The 22,664-nt window shown below is 41.0% G+C and overlaps 1 protein-coding gene across 2 annotated transcripts in view; it reads right to left on the bottom strand.

The window, feature by feature from the left end:
• Nucleotides 1-22,664, bottom strand: part of lrch4 (leucine-rich repeats and calponin homology (CH) domain containing 4) — a 34,669-nt gene that overhangs the window by 4,804 nt on the left and 7,201 nt on the right. For both annotated transcript variants that reach the window (XM_060874661.1, XM_060874660.1), the window contains exons 2-17: nt 9,365-9,509; nt 8,553-8,682; nt 8,126-8,231; nt 7,521-7,767; nt 6,952-7,048; nt 6,745-6,847; nt 6,534-6,643; nt 6,304-6,359; nt 3,611-3,739; nt 3,208-3,285; nt 2,908-2,962; nt 2,730-2,781; nt 2,476-2,577; nt 1,264-1,361; nt 317-454; nt 130-207 (exon numbers count right to left, since the gene is read on the bottom strand). In XM_060874661.1, the coding sequence (XP_060730644.1) occupies nt 130-207; nt 317-454; nt 1,264-1,361; nt 2,476-2,577; nt 2,730-2,781; nt 2,908-2,962; nt 3,208-3,285; nt 3,611-3,739; nt 6,304-6,359; nt 6,534-6,643; nt 6,745-6,847; nt 6,952-7,048; nt 7,521-7,767; nt 8,126-8,231; nt 8,553-8,682; nt 9,365-9,509 (1,724 nt within the window). The remainder of the gene's footprint in view (nt 1-129; nt 208-316; nt 455-1,263; nt 1,362-2,475; nt 2,578-2,729; nt 2,782-2,907; nt 2,963-3,207; nt 3,286-3,610; nt 3,740-6,303; nt 6,360-6,533; nt 6,644-6,744; nt 6,848-6,951; nt 7,049-7,520; nt 7,768-8,125; nt 8,232-8,552; nt 8,683-9,364; nt 9,510-22,664) is intronic.

Genomic DNA, 22,664 nt, shown 5'->3' with positions numbered 1-22,664 from the left:
AAGGTAAGAAAAAAGAGAAGCAGAAAGCAGAAAGAATTCAGTAAAATATCGACAATTAAAGAACGTATTAAGAAAAGCACACTTAAGGCAGCACAGACAAGGAAATACATTTCTGATAAAGTCACGTACCTCAGGAACGCCCAGCTTTCGGCAGGCAGTGAGGAAGTTTTCCACGTTGAGACGGCACTTAGCGGCGCTCAGTTTTGGCTGAACAGATTAAACCGAACAAAGTTTGCAAAAACAAAGTCATGAGTGGTTTTGCCTCATGAGCGCTCAAGTACGCTGAAAAAGGAGATCGAGATCACCGAGGACTCACCACAGCAGGGGAGGGGATGTGGATGATTGACACCGACCGAGTGCGTACGTGATTGGCTAGCTGGCAGAGGATGATGCCGTTGGATAACGATTCACCGAGATCGTCTGGGAGGGTGATCTTCAGGGAAGACTCCAGAGACTGACAGATGGAGAGAGGGAGAGAAGAGAGAGATGTTGGATGATGCTGTCAGTGCCAAAAACGAAAGCGTGAGGAATGTGACGACCTTGAGAAGTCGACGGATGCTTAATAAAGTGACTCACTGTATGGAAGGAATTCTTACCCAAGAGAAAATGCAGTGAGGATGCACATGTTTACTACTAGACATTGCATTAACATTGTTATTCTTACTGCTGAATATGTATGAATGTGCAAATCAGTCACATTATTTTATGTTCTTAACATTTAACTGTATTTAAATTTATGTAAACATACCAATATACACAATGGGTTAATCACCATTGCTTCTAGTTAACATGACATAATCTGGGATTAATATCTTTTAGGTTGACGAATCGTCTTCTAATATTTTTGTCGTTAATCCGTATATTTTTACTGACATCCTTAAATGAGCTCGTTTGTAACACTCATTAAATCTGCATGGACATGTGGTGAAATAGTTTGCATTAAACTCAAGAAAAATAAGATTTTCCCAAAAGGAATTAGCCTAAGCATTTAAAAAAACTATTTTGAGTTCAACCATTCATTGTGAATTGTTTTCATTTGAACAATTAGGAAGCGTTTAAAACTAAAATGTTCTACGTCATTGTTCGCCGCGATCTCAGTCATACACAGGATCTACAGGAGACACAACTGTACCGACGTGTTCACAAAGTGTTCACGTGTCGTGCTGAAGTAGAGAGTGAATACACAGGGAGCTGGGTGGGAGAAGAGAAGCAGTACAACTGGAAAACCACTAAACAGAGACATGTGAAAAACATAATCTTTACCTTACGTAACTGGGAGATTTCTGCTCTTTCCTCTCGTGGCGATTTGAGCGTGGATCGGGACTCACTGCGACCTGACTCAGCCAGAGAATTCAAGGGTCCTAACACACACACACACACACACACACACACACACACACAATATTGTAGAACCGTCTATACAGGGTATTTCCACAGACTGCTAATTAAATTCAGATACTGAAACACATTTGGTTGATCATTTGGACCCAATCCTAACAATGTACACATTTTTTGGTATCTCTCCTACCTATAATTTTAAGGAGACCTCTTCAGGTATTACTCTGGTCATGTAATTCTCAGCACACAGCTGTGACACTAACATAGTAGTATCATGGTTATGGGTGTTGTTTTTAAACCCTGCACACTTCCTGACTGCTTCACTAGACATGTCTACCTGGTTGCGTAAGTGCATACACAAACAGAGCTCAATGATTTCCACACACAATTTTGTTAAATTGTCCTCTAGTCCTTCATCAACGGTTATTCCATACTTTCCAATAAGAGGTTTATTCCTCTTCTCCCATTCAATTCAATTCAAATGTATTTGTATAGCGCTCTTAAAAATAGACATTGTCTCAAAGCAGCTTTACAAAACAAACATAGTACAAAACGTTTCATATTATACAAAGATTAATACTATAGAAAAGTTCAAGATTAATATCAGACTTATATTTAAATGTGTTTGTATTTATCCCCAATGAGCAAACCTGAACAGTTTGTTAACACACAATAATGACACACAATACTTTTTATGCATTTATACTTATGTTCAATGGCATGAACCATCCAAGAAGTTTATAACAGCTATAAACACTTTTTTTTCTCACCAGTGACTTTTTTAGGAAAAAAAAAGCCTATAAATTTCAATTTACATCTTAAGTTGAAGAACCCAGACACCTAAGCCTCATTCTAAAAATGCTAAACAAACACCGCCACAGAGACAACTTTACTCTAGAAACAAATTACACTTTTAAAAAAAAAGAGTATCAGGACTGCTGACAAAACAGAACTGAGAATTTAATATAATTAGCATTACTTATTTATAAAAAAAAGCATTTTATTTTAAAATCACTAAAATCCTATAAAAGAAAACTATATATACACGCGTGCATTCAAAGTGAGATGTTATTGTGTTAGAAAAGACGTGTTGCTGTGGTAGTACTTGAATATTGCTCAAGCCTTTGCTGTGTGTACCTGAAGTCTTGACATTGCAGCGTGAAGAGGTGCGGAAGAGGAAGCTGTTGGGTTTGGGAGCAGCGCCAGTCGGAGAACACGGCTTAGTAGAACAGGGCGCATCTGTAAATACAGATATATAAAAGATAAATAAATAAATAAAAAGACAAGGCAACACTACATTAAATCTCCTACTATATCAACCAATAAATAAAAATTTGCACAGCAATATTCAGAGAAAATGTAATTATGTAAAAACGTGTGCTGTACAGTACCTGTACGGCTTGTTGATCGTGGCAGGAATACTGGAGGACTCTGATCCACGGTCTGAAAGGAGGACACAGAGTGCACATTTGTACACAGCATTAAGTGAAAACAATTAAGTAACTGATTAGGAGATACACAAAACAAACAAACAAAAAAAAAAAAACAGGGAGAACTATTAAGACTCACCACTGATCTTTGGCGGAGGCCGTTAACAGCAGCACTGGAGTCTGTAGAGTCACCACTAGAGGGAGACAGAGAAGGTCAGAATAGTAGGAGAGTAACACCACCCCTGTCTGCTAGTACACAGGATGGACCCAAACTTTCACCTAGATTTCGTTTTAGCATTTAAACTTGTGTTTATAAGCCTTAGATAAAGTCCCAGAAGTCAGTGACTGCGATCCATGACGAACATGCTACAAGACACGCTAGAAATCAACAGTGACAGCAAACACCGCAGCACCACAACGCAGGCCCCGGCCATCTTACCACGAGACGCTTCCTGTTCCTGCCTGTTTGGCTGTTGCTGCTGACTGACTTCCTGTTTTCACTGCTGTCTTCTGCAAACTGTAAGAAAACAGCAAAAAGGCAAAACTGAGCAAATAAATAAATAAAAGTAAAAGAAGTATTCAAGTGTACTCCCTATCATGAATCTAAATGTACTTTACTTTTATTCCCATTACTGAAAAGACTAATTCAGTAATACTGTGGCGTTTCATCAACCAGTGGAGTCCTGTACAGCTCAGGCTATTGCGACATTAGGAAACGATATGAAATGATATTTCATATAATGTATCTTCCTGTTCGTTCCAAACCCTTACTCTCTAGTGTCCTGAAGGTTTGTCTTCTCAGTTTTAGATTTCTGCCACCTCCCAGTGTTATGTACACTCACCGCTCTCGCTGTTGCTGCTGCGCACGCTCCCTCTCCTGCCAGAGCTGCAGAGTGCCAGGCCTCTTCTTCTCCTCTAGCGTGGGACTGGACGGAGAGCCTGCATCGGCCGAGTCACTGCCAACACTCCTCCTGCAGAGAGAAGAATTACATCCTCAATAGAAATGCTAGAACGTCCTGTCAGGGTTTCAGGGTTTTGAGTCTTGTGACTGAAACTAAAAATCTCAAGCCGAGTTGAATGTAAAAGTAAAAGGCCATAACTGTATTCACTCTAAGGTGACTAAACCATCTTCTTTACTGAGATATGGTAATGCTAATACTCTTCACCAGTGTATGTTTTACTAATAATGCACATTACTCTAGACTGCTGGCAGAGAAAGAAGCAACAATTTCTTGAATTTCCACTGGGATGTACAGTATGTATGTATATACATGTATATACAGTATGTATGTATGTATGTATGTATGTATGTATGTATGTATGTATGTATGTATGATTACTGCTACTCTTGTTCGCAATCAAGAAATCACTTAAATAAGACCTGACTGACAAAGTGAAGTAGACCAAAAGATCCTCAAAAGCTACACATTGAGATCCAAAGAAATTCAGGAACAAATGAAAAAGAAAGTAATTGAGATCTATCAGTCTGGAAAAGGTTATAAAGCCTTTTCTAAAGCTTTGGGACTCCAGCAAACCACAGTGAGAGCCATTATCCACAAAGGGCGGAGTGACCGGCCGACCGAAATTACCCCAAGAGCGCAGCGACGACTCATCCAAGATGTCACAAAAGACCCCACAACGACATCCAAAGAACTGCAGACCTCACTTGCCTCAGTTAAGGTCAGTGTTCATGACTCCACCATAAGAAAGACACTGGGCAATAACGGCCTGCATGGCAGAGTTCCAACATGAAAACCGCTGCTGAGCAAAAAGAACATAAAGGTTCGTCTCAGATTTGCCAGAAAACATCTTAATGATCCCCAAGACTTTTGGGAAAATACTCTGTGGACTGACGGGACAAGAGTTGAACTTTTTGGAAGGTGTGTGTACCATTACACTTGACGTAAAAGTAACACTGCATTTCAGAAAAAGAACAACAACATACCAACAGTAAACTATGGTGGTGGTAGTTTGATGGTCAGTTTTGCTGCTTCAGGACCTGGAAGACTTGTTATTTATCCTGTGATAAATGGAACCATGAATTCTGCTGTCTACCAAAAAATCCTGAAAGACAATGTGCTTTATCTGTTTATGACCTCAAACTGAAGCGAACTTGGGTTCTGCAGCAGGACAATGATCCAAAACACACCAGCAAGTCCACGTCTGAATGGCTGAAGGAAAAACAATATAAAGACTTTGGAGTAGCCTAGTCAAAGTCGTGAGCTGAATCCCAAAGTCGTGAGCTGAATCCTATTGAGATGCTGTGGCATGACCTTAAAAAGGTGGTTTATGTTCGAAAACCAGCAATTCTCAAAGATGAGTGGACCAAAATTCCTCCAGAGCGCTGTAACAGTGACTCATTGCAAGTTATCGCAGACGCTTGATTGCAGTTCTTGCTGCTAAGGGTGGACCAGCCAGTTATTAGGTTATGTAGGTTTGGAATTTGTTTTCTCTTAATAATAAAAACCGCCATTTAAACACTGCATGTTGTGTTTACTTGCGTTATCGTTGTCTAATATTTACATTTGTTTGATGATCTGAAACATTAAAGTGTGACAAACATGCAAAAAAATAAAAAACTCAGAAAGGGGGCCACTGTATGAATGTAAATACAGTATGTATGTACAGTATGCACTGTATGTACTGTAGGTATACACAGTATGTATGTATGTATGTATCCATCTGACAGGTTGACAAACAATTCTACATTTTTTTATATTGTTTATAATTTTAAATTCAAAAAATAATAAAGACAAAACAGTAACAACAAACTTGAAACGCTAAGCTAAAAAAAGGAATGAAAATTTAAAATAAGTAATCAAATAAATGATACAAGAAATATAACTCTACAGAAAAGCTAAGAAGTTATATTAAGCTGCTTTTTAAAACTGAAGTATGATCTGTAAAATGAAGCTCAAGTTCCCCCAGATGATAAACCAAACGACACAGAACTACAGGAGACTACACAGACGTACATAAAGTGCACATTTTGAGGCACGGTTCTACGATATGAACTAAAACTCCTGTGTTTGATCATCTTAGACACTGCTGTGGAGCAAACCGGGCTAGACAAACTGCCGGCCCGGAGGAGTATGTAAAAACACAGCTCGTGTCTGTTTATGTGCACATGTATGAGGATGAGACAGTAGACTGGCTTTCACAGTCAGACAGCCCTGCATTGTGGGAGGACACTAATATAAAAAAAAAAAATCACCGTTGACTTTTCCCAGCTCCTCAAACACACACAGAGAGCCTGACCTTGTCAAATATGAAAGGGAGGTTTGGAGACAACGTGAAAGTAGGGCACACAAAGTGGCAAAAATGGAAGGAAAATTGACTTTGTCAGTACTGGTTTAAGGATATTTACTATATACAGGAATACACAGTAATAAGGTAATACACGGTAACTATCCATGTTTTAAAACAAAAAGCCAGGTTTAGGTTTAATTTTCTTACACAATGGGATTTATTATGGTGTATTGTGAATTCATGAGGATGAGCTCATGCTTCCACTGCTGTGTGTAAACAATGTTACCTGCTTCCAAGTGAATCAGGGCTCTGTGAGGGCGTGGACTTGCTTTCAGTCTTCTCCTGAAAGGCACAAAGCAGAAGAACAAATAAGACAACGAGCAGCAATATTCACTCTAATGTAACGACACGAGTGCATGCGAGACATACGGCAGTTAGTTCACAAACACTTTTGATAACCGCGTAAAATATTAAGTGGAAAAAAAAAAAGCATGAATGATTAATGTGTCTTCTTGCCTGTACAAGTGATGCCTGCGGAGGACTGGGAGTGTCTGGTTTGCAGCTTTCCTCATCTTCTTCTGTCAAACTGTTGTCTATGAAATCCACCTGCTCCACGTCTCCGTTCACTACGGATCGGGTTAAGGAAAAGAAAGGAGAGACATAGAGAATGAGGTGTAATTTAAATGCGCATGCCCCGAGAGCCGTTGAAGTGTGAGATGTTTCGTACCTTTGGGTGTATCCGGCAACATGTTCTTCTCGTCTTCTTCCCTGTGCAGCTCACGGCAAATTTCAGTTAATCGCAAAGATCTGTCTGAAAAATCATCAGCCGACTGGAAAGAGACCGGCAGGATGTTAAAATGTGCACATGGTGCGAGACAAAAAACAGATTTACATGCAATTGACATTTAATTGGTTTCATGCTGCTTCCTCTTACCTCATTTCCAGACCATCTCTTGCTGCCACTGTCTACACTGTTGAAGCCTGAGTCCAGGCCTCCATACTGACCAGCAAAAAGCTCATGATCTGAAAGACTGCACACACACAGAGAGAGAGGGAGAGAGAGGGAGAGAGAGAGAGAAAGAAAGAATGAGAGAGAGAGAGAGAGAGGTAACTTGAATCAGTTCTCAATTTCGCATTGTTTTTCTAAACACAAATTCACTCATCCTTTTACTTTAGCTATTAAAACCACCCAGAGCATTAAATTGTTTTATTTACTTGACACCAATTTTCCCCTCTGATTTGTGGAAATCAAATAATTCTATAATGTTATGTGCACTGTGTAAAACACACTTACACTGCACACACTTATTCAGTACTGTTCACGAACATGAAGCGATTTAGGTTCTCTTAAGTAGAGAGCAAATAAGCTTGGCTCCGTCAATCAAAAGACTTCGAAGAAAATACTTCTGTTATTAACTTGTTCTTTCCCTGACATCACCAAAACCTCTCATGTTCACATGTGTTTTTTCCCCCTCCCACTCATCCTTTCATCCTTGGCCTCACCAGCTGCTGAAGCCGCTGGGCCGCAGAGCTCTCTCCAGCTGGTCCTGGCTCCTTTTACATGCCTCCATGTTTAGATACTTGAAAATGTGGAACTTCCCTTTGGAGCAGATCTGCGCTGGGGGCATCTGCAGAGGGTTGTTATCCAGTGAGATGACCTGAAGATGCCGTAAGTGTCGATAGCACACGGGAACGTGGGAAATTCTGTTACAGGACACATCCAGACGAACTAACGGCAACTCTGCCAGTTCTGTAGAAGGAGGGTAGAAATAAAATGGTCACACACAGTAATTCTAGTGCTTTTGGAAATGACTTATTTCTTTTACATTACTGTGTACATTACATTACACTGACAATCACAGACATTTTTAGAGCTGGTATCCAACATCATGGTTGTGTAGAGATGTCTCTAGCTTGCACGTGTGTGACATTCTCAGAAATTTACATTTGTTGCATTTGGCAGACGCTCTTATCCAGAGTGACTTACATTTCAATTACATAACTGAGCAGATGAGGGTAAAGAGTCCAGCGGTGGCAGTGTGGTGGTCCTGGGATCGATCTGTGCGTTTTTGTGTGTGTGTGTGTGTGTGTGTGTGTGATGAACTAACCCTCTGGCAGAGTCGTAAGCTGATTTCTTCTCAAGTTCAGATCCCGTAAACCCTCCAGCTGACCCAGTTCCACCGGCAAACACTGCAGCTCATTACAGCTAACATCCTGCAAGCAGAATATCAGAGCCACTGCCTGGATGAACTCACATACATATTTTTAGGAATCCTAGAGCCATTAAGAGTTTGTACAATTAACAGCAATTGGTTAAGTTCGACATGTGCTATGAATAAAATTGTCCCTTGTCTCAGTTGCCATTTGTTTTGTAGCAACAGATGATATTAACTTCTTATTAAAAAAGTAAAAAAAAAAATATATTTGAAGACAAATAATAAACATAGCAGAGAGAGAATCAGCATGGTTGGGTAAGATCAGGACGGGGGACGAGGAGCAAGAGAAAGCTGACACAGTGTTGCGCGCTGTACGTACCAGTTGCCGGAGATTTACAAGTCTGTGTATGGAAGCAGGAAGGACTGGTAGCTTGTTGTTGCTGATGTTGAGCACTCGTAACAGCGGGAGCTCACATATTGACAGAGACAAACTGGACAGCTGGTTTCGACTGAAACACACACAATGTCCATGATCATGACTAAATGTTAAACAGATAATAAGCATGTTTATTTAAAGACCTGTCCCACATTTCCTCTAACCTCAACCTCTAACCTTATATCACCATTCTTCTTCTAATACATCGTTGTTTCCATAGTATCAACCTATTCAAAGTTTCCAAAAAACATTTTGGAAATAAAATAAATACAGACGACCCAAACATTCTGTAAGGAGTCTCCAGAGTCAGAGCTACGTAGCTGTTTATGAAGTTTCTCTAATCGTGATGTAACCGCTCCAGAGTTGACCCACAAATGACCAAACCCCGCCAACTTTTCCTTCCCACTTTGATTCCATGTTCCACCCATGAGTCAGATCTCCCCATCACATGACAGCTGCTACCTCAGTAGTTTGAACGCTATCAAGTTCTTCGCCTGAGATGTGTCAGAGCAACTGCTCATGTACCATCACCAGGCAGTGTAACAGACCCTGAGGAGTGCGCTGGCTGCCCTCTTCCACATACAGGAACTTACAAGTGCCCGTAATTGGTGTCAGATTCAATCCCAAACATTTTATATATCATATATGATACTATGAGAATTAAAGCCCTGTGGATAGGAGTGCTTAATAGCCAGCGTTTTAACAGGAAAGACTATGAAGCCTGTGTGTCACATATCATGTGTGTGTGTGTGTACCTGAGGTTGAGGTAGGTGAGAGCCTGTAGCTGGCAGAGGGTGGAGGGGACGGAGCGCACACAGTTGTGATAGATGCTGAGCGTCTCCAGAGAGATGAACTGGCACAACTCCTCTGGCACCTCACACAGCCGGTTCTTTGAGAGATCTGACAAACACAAAGATAATTAACAAAACAAAAACAAAAAAAAAGACGACAACAGAACAAAACGAGACTTAATTATCCGCATTGGCACCAAGAAACATTACAAATAAATAAACAAAATGTGTAAGAAATCGTAAATGTAATACCAGATATGACATTAGCATTGAGTGACAAAAAGCTACAATGAAAACAAAACAGTGACATTACAGCTACTACTTCAACAATGTATGAACATATAGAACAGCTTCAGCTAATCATTAGAGACTCATTAATAAACATTACCTGCAAAGAGTCTTTACACTTTACAACAGACAACAAGCATTTACATTAACTAGCTATGCTTCTGAAAAGTGGCTTGTAGATACACGCGTGTGTGTGTGTGTGTGTGTGTGTGTGCGCGCTTGTGTTTCCCTGTTCACGCTTTGTCTCTCGCCACTTATTGGAGTGCAGAAACAAGGAGAGCTACCAGAAACCAGCTAGAAAAGAAATGCACTGAATCCAGACTGGTGCAATCAATAATGTTTCAGTAATTGTGGAAATGTGTTGAATAAATACAATTACACTTGAGCAGAAGAACAGCAGTAACAACCTGTGAGAAAAACTGGTCACACTGCTGTAAAAAAAATGCGGGTTTTAATTGTTAGTCAGTAATTTGCAAACTGTACAGAAGTTGGAAAGCTGAGCCGCAATGTTGATTATGTGAACTGATGAGTATATTATGTGTCCTGTTCCACATTCAGCCACTCAGAAACAAACATCTTAATGCAGTCATGGAATGCGTCTGCCTCCCTGTCTGCCCTGTCTGTCTGTCTGCCCTGTCTGTCTGTCTGCCCTGTCTGTCTGTCTGCCTGCCCTGTCTGCCTGTCTGTCTGTCTGTCCTGTCCGCCCTGTCTGTCTGTCCGCCCTGTCTGTCTGTCCGCCCTGTCTGTCTGTCTGCCCGCCCTGTCTGTCTGTCTGCCCGCCCTGTCTGTCTGTCCGCCCTGTCTGTCTGTCCGCCCGCCCTGTCTGTCTGTCTGTCCGCCCTTTCTGTCTGTCTGTCTGTCTGTCTGCCCGCCCTGTCTGTCTGTCCGCCCTGTCTGCCCGCCCTGTCTGTCTGTCTGTCTGTCTGTCTGCCCGCCCTGTCTGTCTGTCTGCCCGCCCTGTCTGTCTGTCTGTCCGCCCTGTCTGTCTGTCTGTCTGCCCGCCCTGTCTGTCTGTCCGCCCGCCCTGTCTGTCTGTCCGCCCGCCCTGTCTGTCTGTCCGCCCGCCCTGTCTGTTTGCCCACCCACCCTGTCTGTCTGTCTGTCTGCCCGCCCTGTCTGTCTGTCTGTCTGTCTGCCCGCCCCGTCTGTCTGTCTGTCTGTCTGCCCGCCCCGTCTGTCTGTCTGTCTGTCTGCCAGCCCCGTCTGTCTGTCTGTCTGTCTGCCAGCCCCGTCTGTCTGTCTGTCTGCCCGCCCCGTCTGTCTGTCTGTCTGCCCGCCCCGTCTGTCTGTCTGCCCGCCCCGTCTGTCTGTCTGTCTGCCCGCCCCGTCTGTCTGTCTGCCCGCCCCGTCTGTCTGTCTGTCTGCCCGCCCCGTCTGTCTGTCTGCCCTGTCTGTCTGCCCTGTCTGTCTGTCTGCCCATTCACCTACAGCATCTGTCCATCCCCGTTTGTCCGTCCGGCCGTCCGCCAATCCATCTGTCTGTCTATCTATTTGTCTCTGTCCGCCCATCCATCTATCCGTCTATCTATCGTCCATCCGTCATCTTTAAACGTGATGTCTGAAAGATGATCTACACAAATTTTATTGAATAAATATTTTAGGATTGACCCAATTTGGTACCAAGTTTTCTCTTCTTCTTCATGGAACACAAGAACATTTGGATTACACTGCGTCACTGATGTAAGTAAAGTTTTAGGTGTTTAAGGTTCCTTGACTTCTTTGTGTTTTCATTTTTCATTTAGTACCAAATCTATGATGTAAAATGGGCACTGACTTTCCAAACAGTGCGCTCACTTCAAAAGCAGTCTTTCAATTCCAGACCTGCCAACCTTGGAAAAATCTTTTGAGTAGCAACTTACTGCAGCGACGCGGCGCGACGTCAGGCACATTTGCTGGTCAGTGTTGATTTAGTTCACATGCTCACTCATCACAACTTTTTACTTAGCACATAGTTCTCACTCACCACCATATCTAGTTATTCAACATACAAGTAGACCATGAAGAACTCTTTTATTGAAAAGGCAACATAAAAACAAAAACATGTCTCTTAAACATTACTTAAATACATGGGACATTATAAATAACAAAAATCAACAAATAGCATACTGTATAAAAATACTGTATAAATAACAGAAAAAACAAAGGGCTTTCAAAAGGTCTTTTAAACTTTATAAATAACTGAAAACTGCTATGTCCCTTGAACACATATCAGACAACAAAATAAATTAAATCTCAAAACGTGTGATATTTTCACAGCAACCTTGTAATGTCCTTTTAAGCAAATATATTTGCCTGAGAATGAGATGCCATTTTCAGTCATTCATCACTCCTAACAGCTGTGGCACTTCTTGATATTTTTGCATACATGTGTTAATTTTCTCAACATTAATGCAACACTCTAGACTTCACTATGGTTTTGACTGGCTGATCATATAATACCACCTCCCTCATCATTTCTACTTTCTGCTTCTATTTCCCTGCTTTTCACAAAAAAAAAAAATCTGATGTCCATCAGATGTGATCTACAGGAGCCAGTAACAATCGAGTCAGAATACGATTGATATTTAAAAAATTACATTAGTTTCGTCATGTTATAGCATGACTGCGTGCTATAAAAGGGATACACAGACGCTCGCGGAAATTGATTTCTGCGTGCTCGCGCCAGTTTGTCTTTTCCGTTAAGGTACGACGGCAATGCGTTTACAGGCATGACTTACGTTTCCTATATAAATAAATGGCAAATAAAGTAAAACTTGATCTGTGCGTTAAACTTAAACTTGAGGCACAACACCGGACACTTGGGCACATGCCCCAGTAAAGGAGTCTAACGACGCCTGTGGTTCGGCAGGCTTATTAAAATGGATGAAATTCACAATTCTGGCCATTTACCTTTGAAACGTTAAGTCCTCACTTGTAAAAAACAGCCACTGTAAGAAGAATTGAAGACGGACAGAGACAGATGAAAACCACATTCGTTTTGACGGCTTTCCGCTTGTAGCGTTGAAGAGTTTTAAACTGGCGCTATGATTGGTCGAATTATTATTTTCCCAGGTTGCTGCCCAATGCGGTTACACCCATAGACGCATTGCCTGGTGCGCAAATGCACAGACAGTTGAACTCAAAGGCATCAATGTTTTTTTACAATGTGTATGTTGAAGTGACAAATCGTAGCAGCGTACTTTGATGTCTAAACGCGTATCTGCTACACAAAATGCGTAAAGGTTGGCAGGTCTGCATTTCTAGTTTTTTTTTTATACTAGTTTCATTTAGCAACCATGAATCTCGTTAGACTTGCTGGCTATTGTCTTGCTTTATCATCACTGACAACAGGGTGAAAAAAGGCTTTCACATCTTTCTCTTTCATTTCTCTGAGCAGCGTCTTGTGCCATCCTTAAGAAAAAAAGCACAGTTCCTACTAACCAAGTGTTGGAAGTAGAGAAAACAATCATTTGAATTAGTCTAATCAAAGCTGGTCATCACTGCCTCATGTCACCAAAATTGCAGCTACACAAGGAAATGACCTGTTGCTCTGTCACATAGCAACATTGATGTAAACATTGTCTAATAATAATAATAATAATAATAATAATAATAATAATAATAATAATAACCTCCTTCTATACATTATCACTGTTTGTTTTTAATCAATCCTTCACATGGCATGTTAAGTCTTCAGTCCCGATTTCCCAGAGCCGCACTCCTACACACCACACACACATGCACACTTTCTTTCTCAGCAGCTCTGGACACTAGCTCATGGTGTATTTATAGAGAAGAGAGGATGTTAATTACAGGGCCTGAGCAAACCCAGAGCACAATGTTCTCTATATAATGTCTGTGTATATACATACATACATTTTGTGTGTGTGTGTGTGTGTGTGTGAGTGAGTGAGAAAGAAAGAAAGAGACAGTGTTTCTTCATCCTACTATAAGAGACAGTTGTTTCAAAGAGGGATAGAGACAGTAGGGCAATGGGTAAAAAGTGTCTACGTGTGTGTGTGTGTGTTTGCGCGTGTGCATCCTAGCTCTCTTTAGATATGCACTCCATGTCTTTTGTTCAGCCATTTCATTTGGCAAGGAAGTGCTTCACACACACACACACACACACACACACACACACACACACACACACACACACACACACACACACACACACACACACACACACACACACACACACACACACACACACACACACACACACACACACACACTCCCCATCCCATAAGGGACTGAATTCCCAAGCGTAACACTCGTTTCCCAGCCAAACAAGGGAGAAGGGAGAGAAAGAGAGACACACCAATGTGACCAGCATTAGAGTAACAAACAGCTTTCCCAGTGGAAACTGGAGAATGTGCACCATCATATCGTCACTGATTCACCATTAACAGCTATGAATTAGTGCTCAAAGATTACAAACATTAAAGTGGGTAAAATTCAAACACAGATGCGCACAGAGATTGTGTTCACTGCTACGTGGCATCAGCTGCCGTTTCATTCAGAAGTTCATTGTGCTGCATGGATTTATTAGTTTTTTTATCTTGTTCATTTACAGTATCATCTGCTACAGTTCATCTGCTACAATGTTCTGCCTTTTATTCCGTGTCCATAAAGCGTTCGCTTCTCTGTTTGTTTGCCAATGTGTCAGAGTACATCCTCTACTTATTTCTTTCCACTACGTTTCATTTCTTTGTAGTTCTTAGTGTGAACTAAAGGCTCGCATTAACAAAGACAGATTTCAACAGTTTAAAGGTTGCCAATGCAAACAGGAACGAGTGCGTAGATAAGCCAGTATGTATGCAGTTAGATTTAAGCCGTCTTCGTCTCTCAGTCTCAAAACTGTCACTTTTTTCATGTTAAATGACTGTTTAAATATTTAGGCTCCTACAAGACTTGTTACTCCATCAGCCAATCAGAACTCAAACCTGGCACACTCGCTGTCCTCGTATAACATACCTAAATTACATCCTTGGAGACGTCCAAGAACTACGTAATTAAACTCCTCGTAGTACGAACACATGATGAGTATGAACACATTAGACAGTTATATAGGCTTATAACAAATAAAGAATTATAAATAAGTAGGCAGGTTGAGACAAAGTTATGACTCATTGTTTTTCGTTCCCAAAATGACCCAACCTTTTTACTATGTAGCCTATCAAGGGAAGTAGCAGAAATCAAAGAAGTAAACGTAGTAAAGAAGGAAAACATATCCATTACAAATGCAATTTACATGGTAGACTACATGCGTCTTCTTCTTCCCCTTGTTCTTGAACGTATGATTCCCTTTTAAACTGTTTGTGTGAAACCTCGCACATGATGTTATACGCCACACTGCAAAACAGCTCCTGAAATCCAACTTAAGAATGCTAATCTGGGTAAGACTCGCCAGCGCCACTTCTATTTTAACACCGTCTCAAGCATTGGAGTTTTGGTGTGTATCCGTGTGTGTATGTGTGCTCCGTATGTGTCTGTGTGTACATTTGGGTGTGTGTTAGTTGAGACATACACACAGCAGATGCAAGGCTGTCTTATGTTACACTGGAGAGAAGTAACTTGCAAAAACTACTTTATAACAATGATACTGTGTGTGTGTGTGTGTGAGTGTGTGAGTGTGTGTGTGAGTGTGTGTGTGTGAGTGTGAGTGTGAGAGAGAGAGAGAGAGAGAGAGAGAGAGAGAGAGAGAGAGAGAGAGGGAGAGGGAGAGATCCAGTTTGTACTAAATGTGAGACAGACAAAGAGAGTGGGCAGCAGACCACCTGTCACAAAAGCAAAACACACACACATACACACACACTGTAAGATTAGTTAAAGCTGATTAGCAAGTAGGATAAACAACTCCCGCATGCCCATAAATAGGCACAGACACACACCTGGGAGTGCCTGTGCTAGAATACTAATCACATACAGTATGACCTAACCCAATCATTACAGACACAGACACACACACACAGCTCTGATTCCACCCTCCTGCCAGTCAGAGTTTGTGTCTGTGTGGGTTTTAAATTTTAAGTCAAAGTCATGAGTCCATTCAGTCTCCCACCTGCATCCAGACAGATGCGATCATGAAACCTGACGCTGGTTGTACGTGTTTGTGTGTGCAGGCCAGATTCACAGAGGTGATGCGTCATGCACAGAGTCACTGTTTTGAAAAGTGAGGGGAGGGGCAGGGAGACGACAGGAGTGAATGAGTAACAGGACCGGGACAATGCCGGAGAGTGCATGAAAAAGAGCACTGAAAATGAGGCAGAAAAGAAGAAAAGGAGAAGGACAAAAGGAGTGAAAGAACAAAAACACGAGCCAGCATGAGTCGACTGAACTGCTGCTCCATCACCGTGATGTGCGAGACTGGAGCTAAGATGTGAACGTGTTCTGAGCAGCAGGCAGGACTTACGGTTATGTAAGAGAAAACACTTATTCATCCTCAGCCATTCTGCTCACTTCATCACTTAATCTTTAGGACCAAAAGGTTAAGTAAACCTGCACATGTCCTTAAAGACATTTGTCTGATGTCTTTAGGAGGTAAAATAATGAAGCGGATCATGTCATGATCTTATACCTTTTATCACATACTTTCATTTAAACTGCTGTAAATGAACTAATGAATAAAACACAACAAATCTACAGAGAGTTTAGAGTTAAGAGAGTTAAAAATGTTCTATTTAATAATTCAATTCAATTCATTTTTTATTTGTATAGCGCTTTTAACAATGGACATTTTCTCAAAGCAGCTTTACAGAACATAAGAAACATAATACAAAAAAGTATTTTATCCATTTATCCAAAAAAAAATAATAATTTCTTTCGTTACATTGAAGGACATCCATGAAAGACGTTTTTTAGCCTGGTATAAAACAAAACAAACAAACAAACAAACAAACAAACAAAAAACCCATACAACTGTTAAATTCATGCTACTGAATATCCACAAAGCTGTTGAAAGTCTCCATTCAAAGGAGATCAGGTTTTAACCGCTAAACGTGAAGCGTCTCCTCCGTTAAATTACAAGCTTCCAATTCATGTCGTAGGCAGGTATTAAGTTGCGTCCTCTGGTGTCTTGTTTTTGGTTTAAAGATTAGAAAGTTAAACACAAAGTTTATATAGAAGAATAGACAGTCAGACAAAATGCTTCTCTGAAAGCAAACTGGTTATATGACAATAATGCGGTTGTTAGCAAACATCTATACAAGTTCATAATAGGCCTTAGAGTCAAATTCACTAGAGAGGGGTTTAGTCACATCTGTGGGGTTCTGTCTTTCTCTGGAATACCAAAATATATTTCCCAGGAGCCCTCTTCATGTCTGGGAGTGTCCAGTGCCATGTGTCTGAAGAGCTGCTGTTAACAGCACCAGCCTGTCCTGCAGCAATTTGTTTCTCATGCCGCTGCGTGCCAACTGAAAAGCACCATAAGGCAGCGTCCTGCACAACCCCCAGACATGCACTGAACAGAGCAATGAACAGAGGCCCTACAACCACGCACGTGTGTGTGTATGTGTGTGTGTGTCTACAGTACTCCTGCACTCAGACTACACTGTATTCTTTGTCTTTACTGTCAAAGAGATCACGTAAACATTTAAGAAGCCTCTCAGTAAACCCTCAGTCTAAATGTGTCTTTTTTTTTCCCTGGTATTCAGAGCCACTTAATATGAAAAAATATGTGATGACAAAATGCATCCTCTCACCGCTTATGCAAAGTCTTCCGGGTGGCGTTTAAAGCGGAGAACTATCACTACATGTACAGCACCGACTCCCAGGTTCACCAACGCACACGATATGGTAGAACTAGTGTGATTAATCTAATCTGACCAGCTACACCGTGGCTCAGGATCAACAAAGAACAGCCTCAGGACTCACTGTTCTTCTGCATGAGCCAGGCCTGGCAAGAGAGCCGCCGGTTGACTGAATGCTTCTCAGAAAACACACTTAAAGCACAAACAGGTTCATCCAGAACGGTTTGTCTCTCATGAGACTCCAATGTTGTATGCTGTATTTTATACCGCGGTGCTGTCGAATTCTCTAATCCGATTGGTTGGTCAGGTTTGGATCGTTTTCCTTTCACTGCAACTCCTGACAGTCATGCAGGCTTTAAATCAAATCACGGGATTTTATTGATGTTAATAAACGTTTCTGAAGCGTTTCTATAGTAACGACTCACTCGCAGGGGATTGTGTCTAGTCTACAGCTTACGGAGAAAAGAAATTAAATGGTGAGGAGATTAACTTTTGTTTTTCAGCACAGGAAAGACTTTTAGTATCTGGGTAACATTAAGTTGTTCTTTCGTCTTATACGAGAGAGCTATAATGCAAGTGATAACAGGAATGAACATTTTCATTTTATTTATTATATAAGAATTGCGTAATAATTATCGAGTGTATAACTGCAGGACAATTCAGACTCTAACTCAAAGAACTTTTTTTTTTTTTTTTTACACAAATGGAGAAAAGTATTAGAGTATTAAACACCCTCGTCTCTCTGTATGACGCTATCATTCAGGTCATTTCTAGAAGAGTTAAGTAGATTAAATCGCACATAGTGTGCGTGTGGTTGGAGGGTGTATCCTGTAACCATAACGACCGAATCACTTGCATCAAAACAAGAGTGAAGCTTTAAAACTGATATCTGTTCCTCCACTATAACGTGTGGCCTGCTTGATTTTTTTTGGTTCATTCGAACGAAACAATACGGTGACGGCGGTGATAACGGTGAAATAGCTGCTATTTTAAGTAGAATAAATTTGCCTGCCATAAATAGGAAACAGATGGGCTTCAAGAACAAGCATCTTGAGCATGAAAGCCACATCATAGCTCAACATTCCAGCCATAAAAACAGGTCCAGTGCTTGTCATGTTTTAATTAGGTGCTGATATAAAACTTGGAAAAGATACAAAGAGTGTTTAATACCAAAGCAATGCAGCACGTTGCACTGGCGCTCTGAAAAACAGCCCAGACACCAGAGTGACTTTTTACTGCTTTAATCCTTTAGCACTGGACCAGATAATCTATGCCAAAGGTCTGGTGTGGCCCTATATCCATCCTCACATATACACACACACACACACACACACACACACACACAAAACACCCCCACCACACATACACACACACACACACACACACCACCCCCAATCCAGCACACCCTGTAGCTTCTCTAATGTCTAATGGGAGGTGCTGAGTGCACCATCTGGGCACACTGGAGTCAAGGCAGCAGGAGAAGAAAGAGCTTTTAGTTACATAAGAGAGCAGGCCAGCATATATTATTCAAACCATCAGGAAACAGGAATATTCACTCTCTAATGATGCTAATGCTGCTGTTAGTCTGGAAGACTACGTCTAACCCTAAGCTAAAGGGGTGTGTGCTGGATTGGAAGAACGTTATACAAACACAATAATCACAGTGCAAACCACGAGCTCAGATGTTTTCATGGTCACATACAGTATACTACAAGGTTTTTGTATCATTATTTTTCTCACTTTGTGTCTTTATGTGCAAAAAGTGTCCTAATTCTTTTTTCTCAACCTTCCTCTGACCCCTTTTCCACCCTTTTTATTACTGTTTCTTTAAGACTGCTAAACTTCACAAGTAGTTAAAGACTATCGTGCCCCATCTGTGCCACCCTTAAAACTGGAGAGGATTATAAATCTGAATTGGGGGCATGGAAGACTTTATTATTGCCACATACACATTACAGCAGAGTGGAATCCTTTTCTTCACAGATCCCAGCTGAGGAGGTTGCAGTCGGAGTGCAGGGGCAGCTATGATACAGCGCCCCTGGAGCAGGGAGGGTTAAGGGCAGCTTGGCAGTGCTGGGGCTTTAACTCGCCTGACAAACCGATCAACAACCCAGAGCCTTAACCACTTGAGCGACCCAATTTAATGAAGTCTAATTCTACCATCATTGACTTAATTATATAAATAGCAAGCAGATTAACAAGGCTGCATCAGATCATGCTGATCATACTGAATAATCACGAACAGGTAAAGTATTCGAATAAAATTATACTACATATTGCTTGTGGTTTCTGGATGTGGTGGTGGTGGTGGTGAGGGGCCTGTAGATGACATTTCAATTTTTAACTGATGTACTTATTGACACACTTCTACTGAATTCCTGTGAAAATAAAGCATAATAAATACTCAAATATCCACTGGAGTATTTAAATGTTGGCTCCTTAAACAGTTCACTGTCCGTAACCTTTATTAAAAACCACTATATTTGACCTAATCGTTGTGTCTAGGACAGTTACATTAAGCACAAACCTTAATCCCGATGACAAAACTGGAAATAGAAGGAATATCTTTAACAAGCAACATTCGTGCCACAGCACTGTTGAATTACTGAATGTGACTCAGCAAAACGATGAACTTTCTAGAACAGCGCGATGTGGTGAGTAATTTTGACTGCTAGGCAAATTACACTATAAAGCTGTACAGATATCTATAGTAATAACACAAGCCCCAATCTGCAAACTTGCTCATCATCAGTAAGGAAATGTTCATTTAAGATGATTGGAAGGTGTCTCCAGCTCCAGCACCTTAACAGTCAGAGGTAAAGCTGGAACTTGACGTTTTCAGACACGGAAAGATAAATCGCCGTTGTGGCAACATGACAAACTGTATTTTTTTTAATGACTCATTTTAAAAGAAAGACTGATGAGGGATTGTTATTTTACCGCTCCTGTAACATGTGATAACAGGAACTCGTTGGTTTTGTAGGCGTTTTACAACATAAAAAGAAAATATAAACCGACAGAAAAGTGAGACTTATTTTGCTTTAATAAATATAAATTGTTAATGCAGGAAATTGCTGAAGTGTATGAGGAGTAAATCACTAATGGATGTGCTGTTATTAGATGACTGCATCACACCACCGGGTCATCGGATTTTTTCCTATAACTTCATGCCCCATCATGTCAAAATCCTTACAAAGATAATAAATATAAATCAAACATCTCCGCCACTCCAAAACTGACAAATTGCCACACCTACACACACCTACACACACCCACACCCACAGTATCATTCTTATAAAGTAGTTACTTCTCTCCAGTGTAACATAAGACAGCCTTGCATCTGCTGTGTGTATGTCTCAACTAACACACAACCCAAATGTAGAAACTATATTTCTAATATAAAAGAAGCATTAAGGCCAATCATTAATAAATTGATCAGGTTTGGTCCTAATTTCCAGTAAAGCACAAGACAGGGCCATTATCTCCTGTCTAAACATGTAACACTGAAGAGCCAAAGTGCTGCCACTCAGTCTCTGCTGAAGTGATGGATATTATTAGTCTCTATGAAAGCTACTTCAACCAAACCGTGATGCACAAACCTTTTTACATTTCCAATGGACTGTTATTGCCTAGCAATACTGTGTTACAGCAAGCCAGCAAACCATTTGTTAGTCACATATAATCCTTTACCTATTCAGCAAACCCCAGACAAAGGCATGCAAAATGGCAACCAAATAAAACAACCGGTCTGAACGAATAATACTTCCTGAAAAACACATCACTCGTGATTCATTCGCATCGCCTACTAGTTCTCAAAACAACCACCAGCTGAGTTGAGGGCATGTGGTTGTATAGTATGTCAAAAGATAACTGGTGTAAAAAAAAAAAAAAAAAAAAAAAAAGACCCTCGCTGCTTCGCCCCATATCACCATGGAAATAAGCTGAAGTACATAAACAACTGAGCCTTGTGTACCAGTAAAGCATCAGTTTTTATAGGAACTGAAATTTGCCTTAGGCTCTTCACCGCTTGCAAATTCTCGGTTATAAAGGAAGTTACCTGGCATTTGGGATTTTCATTTCGTTTTTATTCCACCAGTTCAACATGACAAGTTTATCTGCTTACATGTAGAACTAGAATGGGACTTTTCACGTACTATCCCACAATGTCCTTCAGGGGTTGACAAGTTGCCAGGGGACCAGGGACAAGCCCGTTACTCATCTGGGCTATTCATTAAACAGAGAAAGGAGAAAAAAACAAAACATTCCCTTTCTGACTGGTTTAATTCGGTATGTGCTTCAATGTGGTCAGAGTGCTACAATGCTGTACCTAAGGTGCAAGCGCCTCGCACCCTGACGGACTAGACACAATCTGGCTGATGTTCGACTGTTTTATTTTTGATTGGCAGATTCATTTTGAGAATTAGGAGCACGTAGGCATGGGGAAATTGTGACAAAACTGCGCAAGGTCAAGAGTAGTGCAAAGTTGGCACATCTTTCCTGCTTACTACATGCTTAAACACAAAGAAAATGAAAATGCTAGAAACTTTAATTCGAAGAAAGATCACGTCCAAAATTTAACCGGTGACATGCTGTTTTTGTTTGGCTTTTCTGCACACTTACTCACTAGTACACTTCAGGTACTAGTGCACAATTTAACTAATATACGACTGCAAAAAGTAACCGAGCTCCATGAGTTGTGGAATGAGAACACAAAAAAAAAAAAAAGAAAAAAGAAAAAAGAAAAGTGATGGACCCTGGTTTATGTCACCGTAAGGACGATTACTCGCTCACGGTTTTTCATTTCGAAACTGGAACTTATACTGCATACCATCTGTTAAGCTTTAAGACCGACAGATCGAAAGGAGTATGACTATAACAAGAAAGAACAAAATGCAGAAGCTGAAGAAGGAGAGCCCACATCCGGGAGCAGTGCAAAGGAAATGCATCTGTGAGGGGAAGCGGCAGAGACGCACTGTGCAACCCTGCGTGTCAAACACATATACCTCAACACGCAAACCCGCCGCCGTGCAGTCACACACAGCTGAGACTTTGTGCTTGTGAGTACTGGAGGTATACATGCATGTTAAACGAACACACACACACACACACACACAGTGACACGTTTCAGGAAAAAATAACCCCCCCCACCTACTGTGACTGGAAGCAGAGTAGGCTGTAAACTACATCATGGAGATTTTTTTTCTATTGTTTCCAAACAAAACGCCTACTCGTAAGTTTTTAGCTCG

The sequence above is a fragment of the Tachysurus vachellii genome, chromosome 7, assembly GCF_030014155.1.
Source record: "Tachysurus vachellii isolate PV-2020 chromosome 7, HZAU_Pvac_v1, whole genome shotgun sequence".
In the NCBI taxonomy this organism is placed as follows: domain Eukaryota; kingdom Metazoa; phylum Chordata; class Actinopteri; order Siluriformes; family Bagridae; genus Tachysurus; species Tachysurus vachellii.
Note: the sequence above shows the minus strand (reverse complement) of the source record. Positions and strands in the feature narration are given on the sequence as shown.